Raw genomic sequence first — 17,090 nt, forward strand, 5'->3', positions numbered from 1 at the left:
TACTATGTTTTTAAATGGAGCTCTGACAGTGTTTGTCCCTACCGAACTACTAGCGCTGCTAGTGAGTAATTTTTCGTACTTCAGGAAAAAGGCTCATTGTTTACTTTTATATTCTCTTGAAAATTACCCAATTTTATGCACTCTTTTTCCCCCTGTTGTTCTCTGATGTTCTGAAATATGATTTAATTACACTGTCAATCTTCCGCTAAGTTTATTTAATTATTGTTCACATTAGCTGGTTCAATGCCTCGAGTTTTCTCCCTTAGAGTATCGATCCTTACCAGGTATCGATAGTGCTTCGAGACGCTACCGCGAGCTGCTACTACGACGTGGTCGCCTGTTGCTACTACGACGTGGTCGCCTGTTGAGAATTAGGATCACGGAGGATAGATATCAGGAGTCCAAACGGTATAAGAACCTTGTACATCTTTTTAATTTGAAATATATACATTCAAATGATTTGAAGTATATCTATCTTTTTTAATCTTCCTTTTGTACAATTTACAAGACATCGTTTTTCTTTGAAAAGAAAAATTATTCTGAATATTCCACATATGATGACTGTTGCTTTATTCATATTTGTGACACTCAAATATCACGTTCAAATTCTATTCTTGTTTCTTTTCGAATGATTAATATTGTTTCAAGATTTGTGTTCATGTTCATAAAGGTACTTGTAAACAAGATCATATCGTTAACTTGACTTTTCGTACATTGATGTTAACGCTATAGGGACAACCGAAAGTCCCTAACATGTTCGCGAATAGCGATGTAGCCACGAAGCCTGGATACAGTGATCCCAGAAACTTTTGCTTGTCTGATCGAAACAGTGCCGTAAAATTATCGGGTTCTCAGTAAAATTATCGTACGCACAGAAAAATCAGATCCGATTTTCTGAAATTCCAGATTTTAGGATTTTAAATACTGCAATTTTTTTTTTTTTTTAGTCGTCTTGGCTAAGAAATATCCGCGGTATTCATAGTCCGGTCTCAAGACAATCCTTAAGATTATCTTAGCTAAGCTCGTCTTATAGCTTTTAAGACTACATGTATTCATAGAAATACATTAAGATGATCTTAGGTAAGATTTTTGTATCATGCGTGACTTAAGCTTAGCTTTGATAAGATGACGCTTAAGATAATCTTTATTTATATTCGTCGATTTCCGTAATAATTCTCATTTATCCGATAATTTGATTCGCTTAAAATGTATCATACACACACACACACACACACACACACACACACATATATATATATATATATATATATATATATATATATATATATATATATATATTATATTATATTATATTATATTATTCAAGGTATTTTATAATAACAAAGATAAATTTAATTTTTTGTATAAGCACAAAAAAAAGTGCAATTGTTAGTTATTAATAAGTTTAATTACAGTTTTAAGACACATTTAGTTTATATGCAAATGGCAATAAATGTTATTATTGAATAAGAAAATAAGAAAATTACTACCAATATTTTATTAAAGCAATGAATACATTATAATACCAGAATCGCAGATAATAAAATACAAAAATATTTTTCCAATATTTTACGATTTTTTTTTCATAATTGTATTCCAAATATTATACATTATTTTACAAATTTATCATTTAAATATACAATTGCAGATCATTAAAAGTTACGTTCAATAAAAAAAAATAATATGTACGACTTCTTAATAGAGTAATTTTTCATTACTATTAACAATTACAAATGATTTCATTATGTCTGCTTTTGAAAAAGTAGAAAATTATGTGATAAAATAAAAATAGATTTATATAATTTTTATGCATTAAATATATGCTCAATTAATGCTTCACGAAATGCAAAACCATCAGCAGGTTGCCAATTTGGTTCAGGTACATGTACGTCTTCATCTTGTTCTTCATCTGAATCATCGTCTGGTAAATTATCATTAAATCTTAACGACATATTATATAATACAACAAAGGCTACAACAATTGTGGTTGAACAAAGAAGTTTGGTTGTTAATCCTCTTGATAAACAAAGAAATCGTCGTTTCCATACACCGTAAGTTCTTTTCACTATGTTTCGTGTCCTACTCTGAATGTTATTATACCTGTATCAAGCAACGAAAAATTAATGAATTAATAATTGTGTTACGCTGTGGAATGAAAATTTAATAAAAGAAATGAATCTATTAAGAAAATGTATGAATTTTTAATCTATTTAAAAATAAATAACAGCTATAAAATTACTGACGTGATTTCTTCGTCCGTTACTGGGTTATTGATTGGTGTCATTAAGAACGGTAGACATGGATATCCAGCATCACCAACTAATATTTCATTTAGCTGATGTTCTACATATCTCATGTAAATTCGAGAATTTTGAAAAATTCTACTATCATGAGCACTACTAGGCCATTCTGGCACAATATCTAAAAATTCCATTCATGGACCAACAACTGTCTATAAGATATTTTTTAATTAAAATTTTTTGAATTCATCTATCTTAAAGATTTAATGGTGAAAAAAAAATTTCATATGAACCTGTACATTGAGAGAAAAAGTAACCTTTCCGATTTCTGTATATTTCATCGACATTTTGAAATCTTGTATGAACTAATCGTATATGAGTACAATCAAATTGCTCCATCAACACCAGGTATTCCAATAGCTCCCTTACCAAATCCTAGGTTTTTAAAAAGCCTCTGATTTTCTAATATATCTTCTTGAGTTTGTGGCATTTTTATGTAATCATTAAACAAGCTTGCAAGTAAAACACTTACGCGAAAAACTATTCTAGATATTGTTGGTTGGGAAATTGTCATAGTATCACCAAGGATGAGCTGGAAAAACAATTTTTTTATTTTCATTGAAAAATATATTTACTGAAAATTGAAAAATATATATAAATTTTGGAGAAGTAATAAAAATCCGTCATTAACAATAAAAATGTATAATAATCATAACTGATAATTACCTGAAAGCTAGCAGTTGCATAAAATCGCAAACATATTAGCAATTGAAATACAGGTGGAATAGGTAATCCACGATTATTTATTTTAGATAAATTCGGTTCTATTAGTGGTAATATTCCAAACATAATACTGTTTTTTTCAAATCTGTATCGCTTTTTAAATTTAACATCTGAATAAAAATCAAAAGGATCTTGTATATCTCGAATATAACGTTTTGGAGCACGTATAATTATGTCTTCATTATCTGAATCAATATCATCATCAACATTGATATTATGTAATTCCAAAAAATCCATTCTTTACTTGTTTTCACAATTTTTTCAAATTAATTAATTTTTAATTAAAATTGATCTGAATAAATTTAAATTATGATTAATTGATTAACTTTAAACTATCACTTAAACCTTATTTTTGAATTATTATTTATTATTATCAATTAATTATCCTAACCTCAATGTTAACTGAGATGGTCTTAAGTCTACTAAAATGTTGACTTGAAAAAAACTCTCGTTTTGAGTAAAAAGTAAAGTTATTAAGATGATCTTATTTAACTATGAATACATCAACAGTTTGTAATTCTTAAGATCGTCTTAACAGATCGTACACGGATCGTTGTGGTGGTGGTGGGGTGGGTGTGTCTGCCGAATGGGATCACTGCTAAGATCAAACTTTTAAGCATATCTTAAGATTGCGTCTATGAATGTAAACGCTAGCTAAGACTATGCTTAAGGCGGACTTAAGTATAAGAGCGAACTATGAATACGGCGGAATGACTGTAGCCAATCAAAAAATTGCTTTTTCAAACTTTTTGATACATAAATTGAGTGCGCTAGAGTGCACAGCAACCGAATCGCGTAACAAAAACAAAATCAAGACATATCGAAAATTATATTTACATGACGAATAATCGTAAATTATCGTACAAGTTGGATTTAAGATCGTACGTCCGAACGTAATGTTAAAAGAATGGTATCAATTTAGGGGACAAGATATTTTGCCGGTAGGGCGCGCTGCTTCTCACAGAGTACTCGTTTAAATACTTACGCGGGAAGTCTTGTTGCTATTGACAGCTCTGAAAAAAAAATATTTTAAGAAACGTGGAATGAATATTATTTAAAAACTACACAAATGTAATAATCAATTATTTGTTAACATAAAATTTTTAATATTATTTTGAGGTTACTCACTTTTGGTGCTTTGAATAAAGCCACTTTTCCTAAATTCTTACTTTCCTTTCGGCCACTAAGGCAACCATAAACGGCAAACCACTAAGGCAAACCAAAACACATTCATACCATACCAAGTGTCTACACCAGCGCCATTCAGGAAGGTTTTTGAACTGTTATTGACAGAAAACGTTGAACACTTTTTCACGTTTTCTCCCATAAGAGATCCTACTCCTTACTTCTACCCTCCATAATATTAGCCAAGATGTGTAATTGGATAGGTATTCATAGTCATCACTTAAAACGATCTTGAGAATTACAAACTGTTGATGTATTCATAGTTAAATAAGATCATCTCAGTGCTGTCAGATCGTGGGTAAATCTTACCCTCTCCCTGTGCCACTGGGATTGCACACAATGAAAGTTTTCCATGTCCGTGTGTTTGGGATGCGAGGAAAGCCGAGTGTAACCGAAGTTGGCGGTTGGCCACGAAGTGGCACACTATGAAAGCGACTCGTGTCCATGTGTTCGGACCTCTCGATTGTCTTGAGACCGGACTATGAATACCGCGGATATTTCTTAGCCAAGACGACTAAAAAAAAAAAAAAAAATTGCAGTATTTAAAATCCTAAAATCTGGAATTTCAGAAAATCGGATCTGATTTTTCTGTGCGTACGATAATTTTACTGAGAACCCGATAATTTTACGGCACTGTTTCGATCAGACAAGCAAAAGTTTCTGGGATCACTGTATCCAGGCTTCGTGGCTACATCGCTATTCGCGAACATGTTAGGGACTTTCGGTTGTCCCTATAGCGTTAACATCAATGTACGAAAAGTCAAGTTAACGATATGATCTTGTTTACAAGTACCTTTATGAACATGAACACAAATCTTGAAACAATATTAATCATTCGAAAAGAAACAAGAATAGAATTTGAACGTGATATTTGAGTGTCACAAATATGAATAAAGCAACAGTCATCATATGTGGAATATTCAGAATAATTTTTCTTTTCAAAGAAAAACGATGTCTTGTAAATTGTACAAAAGGAAGATTAAAAAAGATAGATATACTTCAAATCATTTGAATGTATATATTTCAAATTAAAAAGATGTACAAGGTTTGTATATATTAAGACAGCTGTAATGTGATTTCATAATGGCCTTTTTTTAAACGATCATCCTACGCAAAGCAATGATTTTAAAACGTTTTTGCGATTGTATTCCTACGCCGTCATATAATTGTATCATTGCGCCTAAAGAATATACATTTTGCTGTTATGTGATGCATCGTTAATGGCGCCTTTATACATAGACCATTCGAAGAAAAAGACTTGATTTATATGTAGTGTTTGGATAAATTGTGAATATAAAGAAATTTTCGAAATCTGTCATTCAAAATATCTTCGAAGATGTTTATTTTAATGTATATATATATTTATTTATCTGTCTTAGTCAATTTTATTTATTGTTCAAGTTTAACGGCACCACCCTTGTCAGTGTTGATTGTTGGATTTGAAGATGCTTATGATCTTTCTTTGCTTGCAAACACACTCTCGGATCAAGGAATCGACGTGACATTGATCGTACCCGAACAAATTGCTAATGATCTGTATGAGAATCTTATCGATGTCGAAGTTTATCAATTAAAGTCATCTCTCGAGAAGCTTGTTTATCCAGAAGATAATGCCTTGAAATTTTGTGAGAGTTTGCTCAAGGATCAGGAATTATCACGAAAAGTACAGGAATTACAAGCAACGATTACATTGGTTCCTGCTTTGAGGTTAATTGTCAAATTGTTGTTTTCTTTTTTTGCTTTATAGAATGTAATTTTCTTCATCAAATGATTACATTTTTAGACATGATGGATGCTTGTTACCATGGATTAAGTCCATTGAGTCGATACCTGTAATATTAACCAGAAACGCCTATGAAGAAATTTATGCTTTTGAGCGTACTGGTGTTGCTTTGCCAATTTTAAAGGGTGCTTTCTGGTCTAGATTGTCTACCAATCTAGCATGGAGATCTATATCTTCTAATGTTGACAACAATTATGTAACACTAGCTTTTCATTTAATTAAGAAACATTTACCAAATTTACAAATCAGTCAAAATAATCTTTATTCTGATGTACGTTTAGTATTGTGGTCTACAGATAATATTTTGCGAATGGATTTTGCTTCTTTAACGCAAATGTTAGTCGAGGTGAATAAAATTGAATGTTACATATATACACTTCATTATGATTATAAAGATTTATCAAAATTATGTTGCTGTAGATTGGTTGTCATCACTGTAGAGGACCACAACCTCTACTAGAAGAGCTGCAGAAGTTACTTATTGAACACAGACTCGGTTCTATTGTTATTCTTTTGGATGGACATTATAAATCATTGGTAAAAGAGATAGCGCAGAATTTGCCACAAGGTAGACAAGGTCATGCAGTTGTATGGAAAGTTCAAGAGTCTATCAATAATAGCGAGGAAAAACTTCCAGTAAATCTTTATCTTTGGAAAAACGTAGATAGACAAGATCTCATAGGTATAATGAATAATCAAGAAATAGTTTATATTAACAATGAAAAGTAAGAATTTAAAAATTATTAATTTTTAGGTAATGGTCGAACACGTGTTGTTTTGAGTCATTGTGCAGATATCGAACTTTTGGAAATTGCTTTCCATGGTTCTCCGGTAATATGTTTTCCAAGAAATGCACAGGAATCTAAAAATAGCGTACGTGCAGTCGAATTAGGTTTCGCACACTTGATTGACAGCAATAATGATAGAACATCTATCATTACTGAAGATATTATTAGTCTTATTAATACCATTTATTCGTCAACGGATTATCGTGAAAATGCTAGAAGAATTTCCGTAGCGATACGTGATAGATTAAATCCAGCATCGGATAGATTGATTTACTGGCTTCGTTACATTGCCAGAACAAAAGGTGAAAGCAATAAGTTCCTCGTTGCACCTAAGGGCGTAAGTACCTTTTACGAGGATTTTCAATTCTTCCTTGGTCTTTGCACGGGAGCCATCATTGGTGTTTTATTGGCTGTAGTTAGTTTTTTATTGCGATACATTATAATATCGGAGAAAATGCGCAAATCAAAGGGAAGATATGAACGATAAAGTATCTTTTAAGCATTGAAAGTATATGCCTTGTGTAAATCGATTGCAAGACACATAATAGACGCTTTGTCGCATATGTATTTATATAAATGCACATGGATTACAGGTACATACATATACAAATGTTACGAACTATGGTATATCTCATTTCTAACAGAGAGAAGCCTAACTATTTACGAGAAATTGTTTAATTAGTGATTTTAGAAAAGCTAAGAATATAATGCAATATATTATCATAAGGAAAAATAAATGATACAAATTTCTCAATACTCTGCGATCTGTGTGATAACAGTGTGCACAGTAACGAGTTTCTCGTTTGTCTACGCCTTTTATGATAGTCTTATAAACATACGGACGAATAGGGGTATCTAGTATAAACGTATCATTAAAATCGCAGTCCTAATTAAAATTAACAATTAGGTTGTTTCTGTTTGTTTTTTCTTATTTTTATTTTTTTTTATTTCTATTTTTATTTTTATTTTTTCACTTTTTTTTTATAAAAGGGAAGATGATTTGACGTTGTTAATGTTTACTGATGCATATGGATTGACGTTTTCATTCAATTTCTTTTTTTTCAATTTTAGTTTCTAGCGTCAACAGATAAAATACATTATAGTAGTTACAAATGTAAGTAATGTGAAATTTCTTAAGCTTAATAGACTTTCTTTTGCTCGTGGTTAAATCGTTAAGTATATTTTTTTCAATCGCACAAAATTGTCTTACCGATTGCTTCCTATACTTTTTATCAGATATGAATATTAGTTATCACTTGTTATTTAACAGTACTTCATATCACACTCGAAGAATGCGCGCGTGCGTACGCTTAGAGACACAATTTTAACCAAAGGTTTATCGTTCTTTCTTTGGTTATATGATCTTTTAATTGGCTACTGTGAAATAAAAAGTATACAAAACAATATTATATTGAATGAAAATCAATAATACAATTCATATTTTTACTTAAACAAGGATCGATCTTTTGCGCTTTCTGTTTTCTTTCAAATCAATCGAACAAATTTTCTTTATATAAAAGTTGAATCAATATTTTTAAATGAACCTGTAAAATGAGATCGAGGATATACAGATAGAAAGATGTTCTCGATTCGGACTAAATAATAATAACATAATCGAACTAAGGTATCCATTACAAAAGTGTCAATTTTATTTTGTTTTATATTTAATGATGTATATTAATCACTTGAAATTATATGCACGATAAAAGTTTCAAATCACTCGGAGTATTGACCAAAAACAATTAGAATTTATTAGAAATAAAAGTTTTATATAAATAATTAGATTTTCAATTAACATTAAGAGTTAATCATATTAAATATTATAAAAGAATTGTTAAGAAGTAATTAATAATTGTTACATAAATTACTTGTCTACGTTGTAATTATTATCCAATGAAAGTGGAACACGGAAACGTTCGTAATTTAAAATATTCAAATATTGCTAGATTAGGCATATTTATTACTGCTTAAACTAATCAACAAATCTTGGAGAATTCTAGTATCGTTTTGTTTGACATAAGAATATTTAGCGCGGATAAATACATTATACATTTAGGCCGTTTATTTTGAAAGTGGTCCACTTTCTCTTGTTTCGAGAAAATTAAAGATTAGCATATCAATGATTACTCAATTTCTTTTACCGACCAATTTTAAATTGGTTACAACATGGTACAAAACATGGGCCCTTTTTAAGAAATTAAATATTAACTAGTTATCCACATAAAAAGTTTACACTAAATTAAGTATAAATTACGTGATATCTCATTTTTTTAGAAAATGGACTTACACCACTTTCAAAAGAAACAGTCTATTTCTTGGTGAAACATGTCAGTTAAAATGCCAATAACAATTCTCGAATTGTTCTCTAATTTAATTAGATTAACTGATAAATTACTACACACAATACTTGTTAAATGTTTCCTAGATAGAAAATAGTTTAGAACCTATTTCCAGATTGTATTATTTCTAGATTTTTTGATGTTGCATTTCCTGTGTATTTAATTACCATGTATTATAATTCACCAAGATTTGTAGATTTATTTAAGCTATAATAAGTATTTTTCTTGTGTCCAATAATTTCAGATATAATTTAAAATTTAGAATGGTGTTCCATGGTCCATCATCTTTTACTTTAAAAAATACAATTTTCAAAAATTTCTGATTTCCAAATAATTATTGAGTTGATTTGAAACTCTACGATGATTGAATTACTTGGTAATTTGTAAGTTAAACTATATTGTATGTTCATCACTACTTATATATTTTCTTTTGCTGTGATGCATGAGTAAGTGTTTTTTGTTCGTAGAACATGTCCATTTCGTGTTTGGACAGGATTCGGAAATGCGGTAATTATATTTACGTATATACAGTTACACGGATCTCTGGACGTAAAAGCTAAATACAATAAGATAGTATTTACAGTAAGAATAAGATAAGTAAGATAGTATTACATTCATTGGTAGATTTCTCTTCTTGTTACAAATGTTTCGAGTGTTTCGAAAAGAGAATAAACGATGACAACATAATAGATATCAACTATTTGTCTTTTTTCTCTTTTAAACATGAACGATATGGACATTTTGCATTTCGTATCTATAAATCTACCAATTATATCATATTTTTCATTCAAAAGGTATCTACATACGATTGTACCTTTTATGCCGAATGCGGCAGCGAGCGTTACAATTATTTTTATTTTTATGTAAAGACAAAATTCTAAGTGCTAGAGAGCATTGGCATATATTAAGATATCTATACTTTTCAGAGATCTTTTCATTTTATTTCTTTTTTTTACCTTTTTTCTTTAATTTAATGGATAAGACACACTATAGTGTACAAATATGCGAGTATTTTCTCTTTTCTTTTATCATTTTCTGAATTTCTATATTTCTCTCCTTCTCTTTCTTTCTTTCTTTCATCTCGCACGTGGATATTGCAATCTAATTAGAATATTTCAAGCTTTTAACACTAAGGTGGTAACAGTTCACTATTATTCAAGGTATGTATCATTGGACGAGCATACCAGGACGGTTCATCATTCAATATGGTAATACAAGAGCTCTGATATGCTTCATAGTTGTAGACATTTTCTGGGTAATTTTTATAATTGAATAATTTTTTTCAGATTGAGAGATTAAAATGTATTGAATGTACTAAGAAATCAATGTTTGTATAAAGTATGTTGTAGTGATTAGTCGTAATTATGACAAGAAATTTAAAGTAAACTTTTTCTAAGTTCTTATGAGTCAAAAATGTAAATTTTAGATATCTTTGTAAATACTGTTAAAATCGATCAATGCAATAGCAATTATGTATATTTCATCCAAAGATCTTCAAAATTACTTTTGTTTCGCAAAACACAATATATTACTTAAATTTAAAAAATCTTTCGACAAATTTACCTATAAAATGTATATGTTCCATTTTTATAAATATATTTTATGATATAGTTTACTTTTCCTGTCGTTACAAGTTATAAGCCAAAGCTAAAGCTTTTATTGCTAAAGCTAGTCATTTCATTTTCTTTTTTAACATAATTCATACAGAATATTGATTATTATTTATTTAGTTAAAAAAAGTTATTCGATATCAAAAAAGTATTTGAATATTTTAAATACTTATTATAATAATAATGTATACAGTAAATGCAGTAGTACAGGCATACATACATATCTCCTTATAATTGGAAGCATCATCAAGAGTATACAGAAAATGTCCCATTTAAAATAGAATATTTAATTAATTTCTTAAAATTGATTAGAATAAAAAAATGTCACAGAGCAATGTCACATCATTTGAAAGGAAAGATATAATGATATGAATTTTATTATTTCCAGGTCATCTTTTTGAAATACTCAAATCATTGTTTTTTTTAGGTAGAATGGTATATTATTGTTACCATGTACGATAGCTTTTTATCAAACAAATTCAAAGGATATTTTATTTTGATTTCTAGATGACTTAGAGTGAGAAAATTATGCTTAAATAAGACAAAAAAGTCTTAAGCTTATTCGTTTTTGTTACAATTACATATTTTTAAGATTATATTGTGTGATCTCAAATCTGTACATAAATAATAGTAAATTAAACGACAAATGAATAGAAAAAGACAATTTAGGGGGGGGGGTTAAGATAAAAATTAATGTTTATCATGAGTAAAACATGAAAGATGTTAGACGGCATATGATGCCATTTGGTCATCGTAGAACATATGACATTTTGTAATTTTATATTTTAGAAAATATGTATGTTCATATAAAGACATAATTTTGAACATTAATTATGCTTTGTGGAAAAAATAATAGTAACCATGACTTGAAACGTATATTACGTATATTAGATTAACACGCGTTAAGAGTTAAGAATTTCACATATTTTCTTATTCAAACGTTAGTTTTGTTCAAAATCATTTTAACGTTAGATGAAATAGTATTTCCTTACTTAAGAGCTATTATATTATTATTCTAATATTATATAAAAAAAAAACGTTATTCTACCTAAAAAAGCATTAATGATCTTGATATCTTAAGAAATGTCCTTGAAAAGAAAAAGAAATTGTTTTATTGTATTTCTTCTTATACGAACAGTGCAATTTTATTCTGTAACATTCTTCCATCCTACTATCCAATGGAAATATTTATATTTTGGGTTTTGATTTTAAATGGGATATTCTATAAAAAAGAAGATCTTGAAAAAAGATTTTGAAAACACAATCATCGACTTCTATTTTTTGAGCGAGAGTTATATAAACTTTGTCAATCTTCAGTTGTCAATATCCACGCGGTCAACGCTGCACCTGAGAGCCAGACTAGCATAACGAGCCACGTGTTCGTAACTCCAACGAGGGTATACATATATCTATGTCGTCACCTGACATACCGATATCATTATTAATACTGAAACTCGAGGGATCCGCTCGCCCTCGCGCACGCTATCGATGGCTTTTTCTATCATACGAGAGAAGCGCGGACAAAGCGTATTACCCTGAGTATCCGAAATTATAGATAACTAAACTTAAATAAACATTGCCGAAGAGTGGATTATTTACGACACTCTGACTGTCAGGTACAGAACGCTTTTTTTCTTTACCTTCTTTGTCATTTTTCTCTCAATACGTCGTATATCGTTATTTTTTCTTTTTTTCTAGCCTCTCGCGGCGGATATTGGTATATTCCTTTCTTTTTTTCTTTTATAAACGCTACGGAAAATTGAGCGATAAGAACAAACGAACTATTTCGCGGACACATCAATCTACCCCGACATTGATGGCATTTCTCATCGAAAAGAAGAACGTCACATGGCATGAGTCGTGCGACAACAGTCTATCTCTTCTCTAATTGCAAATATGTTCCTCGCGCCTTTGTCTGCAGAGTTCGCACTTCACGTGACAGCACCAGACGAATCGGCAACTGCATTTTTCCGTGACGTCCCGTACCCTTGTCTGATAACCTCGACCGCAGCATAATAACCGGCAACCATCTAGACCCGGTGATGTTCGGTTGCAGATTCTTCCTCTCGTTCCAGGAATGCCCAATCTACGATCAATCCAACGATTAATCTATTTCCTTATTTTTTTCTTTATTTTGTATCATTTTATAAATTGATGAAAGACATCTGTATGAATCATTGTAAAAAATTATTAATAACCAGAAAATTTTACTGTCATTACAATTCATGTATGTTCAAGAGATAGTATTAAAATATTGTTAGTATAAAAGTGTTCAAAATGACGCATCGTTTGCCGTTTCTTAATTACTTATTTATTGTTTCTGTAAAGAATTAATTTTTAAAATAATTTTTATGTAAATAATTTTTCTAATAATTGACCTAAACACGGCTTTTTATTATTTTATACATTTTTGTGTTTATGGATATAAAAACATACGTGATGTTTCTTTCACAATAATCAGGACTATCGTCCAGGTAGACTAAATCCGTCTTATTCGGTCGTTTAAGATCAGGTTGCGCGGGCCTCAGTCTTGCGGGTCTTCTGCCGCCTCGTTGAGACAGTCGTACCAATGCTGCCCCATCGTGAAGAGCTGCGAGATCTGTCCCGGCTTCTCTGAATGCTGGAAGTCTCCTCCAGCATACGCGGACACTGCATGAACCGGACATACCTACGAATTTTTAATCCATTAACAATACTAATTCAAAATATTAAAGATGTATTATAGATTTTGTAAGATATGACATATACAGAATGTTTCTTTAAAAAATATGTAATTTTTTTTCTCTTTTATTACCAAAATTTGAACAGATGAACTTAGAGTATTTAAGCTTAGAAGGGAAATGACTTACCATGACATTTGCAAATACGTTTCATTTTCGAACGGATAGCCCGCCTGCCTGCCTCACTGTCGTGTTTTCTCATCAGTTGACCGGCCAGTCCTTTAGCATTATTCGTAATTCCTTCCTTGATTGGTTCTTCAGCACCATCCGTCCATTCTCTGGAGAATTTGTCCCCAAAATGTATGTCCTAAAGATAAGTAAAGCGATCTACGTAGACACATGAGCACATAAAAATGGGAGAAATCTTTGTTAACGAGTGTTAAATCGACTTTTAATTAACACTTTGACGCAACCTTTGCGTATCTCAACGAAATTTCCTACGTTAAAACGAAATTATACGCCAGTAGTATTTTCGAACGATGAATCCTGCTGCACGCTCGATCACTGGAATGAAAGAAGACAAGGTTGGAAAACAAACATCGTTATCTCGAAAATCTGTCTGCTCGCTCGTCCAAGACATCTGTCCTATGGGATCTGACTCGTTAAGGGGAGTTCAAAGACGGTGAGAATCTAGCAGAGAACGAAAATGGAGAAATGGACGATCATAATACCTCTTGATGGTAATCCTGGAGGAAACGCGATGAGTTCCTTGACGTCACCACCGACACCGTCACCAACATACTATTACTAACGAAAATGGCAACGGAAACGCTATTGCCATCACCATTGCACTAGCATTACTATCGTTCTCTGTGTTGTGCTGCGCCCATGTGGAGAGCGAAGAACGAACGAGAAAGGGGTCGGTGCGGCGGCGGATTGTTGCAAGTTAACAAGCTTAACCCCCTTAATCCCGTTGTAAGCTTGCAAAGTCTACAAGGGGTCAGCCGTTCGCACGAAATGCATCCGTTTAGAGAACAAGCTTTGTCTTCGACCAGGGTTAAGGTTTACGCGCTTAGAGAGGGAGGTCGAGACGGTAGCGCTCTACCCTCTTTATCTTTAACCTCTTACTCTTTCATTCTCTCGCTCTCCTTGAATGATCATTGCTGCATATATCCGAGTATATCCAAATATATTTTCATAAGACCTTACAAAAAAATGCTTAATCATAGTACAAAAAATTTACTAATTTCGTCTTTTCTTAAATCCTTTACTTTCTTTAAGTATATTTTATTATAAATTTCATATTTATATTAGTTTGGGCGATTTAACAGAATTGAAGCTATAAAGAAATTCATATATTTCGATTGACGAAATAGTGTGTAATGTGACTAAATCTAAACAAATATATCCATAAAAGGTATAAATTACCTCTAATTGTAAGTGTTAAGTAATTTTCGTGAAAAAAAGAATTTCTGAAAATCATTTAATTTTTCGAAGCTACGAACTAAAGTAATCTTTTAAGGATCGTTCAACTTTCTGAGCTAGTGCATCGAGACAAGAGTATCGAACCGGTTTAGACAAATTTGGCTAGTTTTCCTCGCGATAGACATACAAGAACTTGGTTTGTACTAACAATAAATAGCAAGTGCAATACTTAACATTTGGTTTATGCATATATCATCGATCAAGATCCTTGAGAGAATTATTGCCACATCGTAATATATTCTATGTATACAATAATATGATTAGTTGATTATTACGAGTCATTATATCGTATAAATATATATATATATATATGTGCTTTTAACGATCGAATGAAAATTTAATACAAAGTAACTGTTTATTTTCTCGGCATACATTGTAATTAAATGTATAGTTCGATAAATTAACATTATAATCGATATACTAAATATTCACACAATTTAAGAAATTTTATTTATTCTAAAGAACAAAACATATTATGTTAACAGTGGTAATATTGAATGATTTAGAATATGTTAATAATAGGTACTCTGTGAGATAATGATGTTTCGAACATTATAATATTTGCTTAAAATACCTTCATTGTAAGTATTTTTCTAATGTTCATTTGTGAAAGATTTTGTTACTAAAAAAGGAAATATTTATTCCTTTTTATGCTTATATAATATCCTATGTAAAAGCCAGACTATTAGAATTGCCTAAAAGTTGGATTTTATTAATGAAACATCCCTGTATAAACTCACGTTTGAAAAAACTTCAGAATCGTGTTTTGAAAGTCCGCCGTGGTTAGTTTATACTACTTTCTTAACCTTAATTTACGAGGTACACTACTTTGCGGGCTTCCGGAGGTATCGAAAGTAACGGGGCGAGGGAAAGTAATCCTTAAAAAGTAGCTTATCTAATCCCCCTACAATGGTATAACCTAGCAGTTACAAAAGATGGGGAACAAAATTCGTTTTCGTTGTATTCTTAGTTTTTTTCTTCTTTTTTTTTTCAATTTCTAGTTCGTTAGACCGTCCTAACTAGATTTTATTTCGTATTACCAGCTTTTGCTCGCCATAAAAAATACGTTTATTTCTCCTTTGTTTCGCAGATAAAAGTAAAAGGCGATTAGTTTAGCAAGTAACGGGTATAGAAAGAAAAACTACAGTGAGTGTAGAAAATATTCATACACCAATCAATTTTCTTCTATTCTTCAATCTTTCTTCTATTGTTATTTCAACATGTTTTCGTCCCATTTTTCAACAATAATTTTCCATCTTTAAAAATTTTGAACTCTACTAATACGGATAACGGTTACAAACATACTGACAAGGTCAATTATAACTAAAAAAAATTACGTGACGTTTTTACATTATGGTTTATATGCAAATTCTTTTGCAAATAGTTCGAAATAAGAACTGTTCGAATACTTATAGCTCGTATGTTTCTGCCGATTTTTTCGTTTTTCTTGTCAATTTTTTAATTTATTATAAATAAATATTATATATTTTAAATATATATTTTATCAGTAGGATTAAACTGGGTGTACGTTAACCTCGCACCTCTACACTAAACCCAATCCTACATGTCTATATATATATTTTTGTTTCTATCTATGGCTATCGCATTCGGCATTCTATCTTAATTGATATAATTTGGAAAGTGATAGTTTTTGTCATCTACCCCTAGATCATAGCGGTGCCCTTTGATATATATGGTAACAATATTATTTTAAATAAATCCTACAATTATTTTACTCTTGATACTATGCATTCGTCTCTTTTTCTCGAAACTTGATTGTTTCATTTCTATGTTTTTCTTATAAATATCCAAAGACATGTTTTTTAATCATAATATTTGGGTATTTAGGAAATTTATACTAATTTTTCAATAAAATAGAAACATTTTTAAATAAAAGAAACTGGATACGTGACACAAACAAATAAACCTTATTTGCTATTTTATTTCCAATAAAAATACAATAATATAACTTATTTAAGAAATATAGAAAAAAAATTAAGAAAAATTAAAAAGTTATAAAATAATACAACGAAAATGAAAAATAGATTTTAGAATCTTTAATTAAAAACTCGAAGAAACGAAAGAAATACGACCAAATTTGTTCCGTTCTTTTTTAAGCATCTAACGGAATTAGTAGCAACAACAAAAAATATTTAGATGTGCTGACCCATGATAAATGTATCTCAAATTTACAGAAAGACTATCATCTACCAGAGT

At 30.6% G+C, this 17,090-nt stretch overlaps 3 protein-coding genes and 1 long non-coding RNA gene across 12 annotated transcripts in view; 1 reads left to right on the forward strand and 3 right to left on the reverse strand.

The window, feature by feature from the left end:
• Positions 1 to 17,090, reverse strand: part of LOC149031942 (uncharacterized) — a 298,098-nt gene that overhangs the window by 102,461 nt on the left and 178,547 nt on the right. The gene's annotated exons all lie outside the window — the stretch shown is intronic.
• Positions 1,483 to 4,511, reverse strand: LOC107071481 (putative nuclease HARBI1). 9 transcript variants are annotated; one of them, XR_016177140.1, is made up of 8 exons: positions 4,152 to 4,511; positions 4,009 to 4,036; positions 3,415 to 3,618; positions 2,967 to 3,315; positions 2,773 to 2,832; positions 2,534 to 2,675; positions 2,244 to 2,452; positions 1,483 to 2,100 (listed from the first exon to the last, which is right to left on the reverse strand). XR_016177140.1 is itself a non-coding variant. In XM_015330513.2 (6 exons), exons 3-6 carry the CDS (start codon positions 3,258 to 3,260, stop codon positions 2,066 to 2,068), a joined length of 507 nt encoding a protein of 168 aa, XP_015185999.1. In that variant the 5' UTR covers positions 3,261 to 3,315; positions 3,415 to 4,036; positions 4,152 to 4,511; the 3' UTR covers positions 1,483 to 2,065. The 9 variants fall into 9 exon arrangements, 4 of the variants coding, with proteins under 4 accessions (XP_015185999.1, XP_089030344.1, XP_015186000.1 ...); XR_016177141.1 differs by having other exon boundaries at positions 3,415 to 3,621; XR_016177139.1 differs by having other exon boundaries at positions 3,415 to 3,632.
• Positions 5,260 to 10,045, forward strand: LOC107071474 (UDP-glucuronosyltransferase 2B4). The gene is made up of 4 exons (XM_015330506.2): positions 5,260 to 5,915; positions 5,992 to 6,337; positions 6,412 to 6,673; positions 6,746 to 10,045. The coding sequence occupies exons 1-4, from the start codon at positions 5,545 to 5,547 to the stop codon at positions 7,264 to 7,266; spliced, it is 1,500 nt and encodes a 499-aa protein (XP_015185992.1). The 5' UTR covers positions 5,260 to 5,544; the 3' UTR covers positions 7,267 to 10,045.
• Positions 12,451 to 17,090, reverse strand: part of LOC107071476 (protein Wnt-4) — a 77,690-nt gene continuing 73,050 nt past the window's right edge. Inside the window, exons 5-7 of the mRNA XM_015330507.2 lie at positions 13,578 to 13,755; positions 13,165 to 13,396; positions 12,451 to 12,814 (exon numbers count right to left, since the gene is read on the reverse strand). Coding sequence (XP_015185993.1) covers positions 12,613 to 12,814; positions 13,165 to 13,396; positions 13,578 to 13,755 — 612 coding nt within the window. The 3' untranslated portion in view covers positions 12,451 to 12,612. The remainder of the gene's footprint in view (positions 12,815 to 13,164; positions 13,397 to 13,577; positions 13,756 to 17,090) is intronic.

Source organism: Polistes dominula, unplaced genomic scaffold (genome assembly GCF_049000335.1).
Source record: "Polistes dominula isolate Pdom_NZ unplaced genomic scaffold, Pdom_raw_medaka contig_168, whole genome shotgun sequence".
Lineage (NCBI taxonomy): Eukaryota > Metazoa > Arthropoda > Insecta > Hymenoptera > Vespidae > Polistes > Polistes dominula.

Bases quoted from the DNA above. Each gene is read 5' to 3' on its own strand.
- LOC107071481 (XM_089174217.1), bottom strand. From the start codon at position 3,260: ATGGATTTTTTGGAATTACATAATATCAATGTTGATGATGATATTGAT. The intron at 2,676-2,772 runs GTAAGTGTTTTA...TTAAAAACCTAG, and splicing joins TATCTAGAATAGTTTTTCGC to GATTTGGTAAGGGAGCTATT. The intron at 2,453-2,533 runs GTTCATATGAAA...AATATCTTATAG, and splicing joins CTTTTTCTCTCAATGTACAG to ACAGTTGTTGGTCCATGAAT.
- LOC107071474 (XM_015330506.2), top strand. From the start codon at position 5,545: ATGTTTATTTTAATGTATATATATATTTATTTATCTGTCTTAGTCAAT. The intron at 5,916-5,991 runs GTTAATTGTCAA...TTACATTTTTAG, and splicing joins ACATTGGTTCCTGCTTTGAG to ACATGATGGATGCTTGTTAC. The intron at 6,674-6,745 runs GTATAATGAATA...ATTAATTTTTAG, and splicing joins AGATAGACAAGATCTCATAG to GTAATGGTCGAACACGTGTT.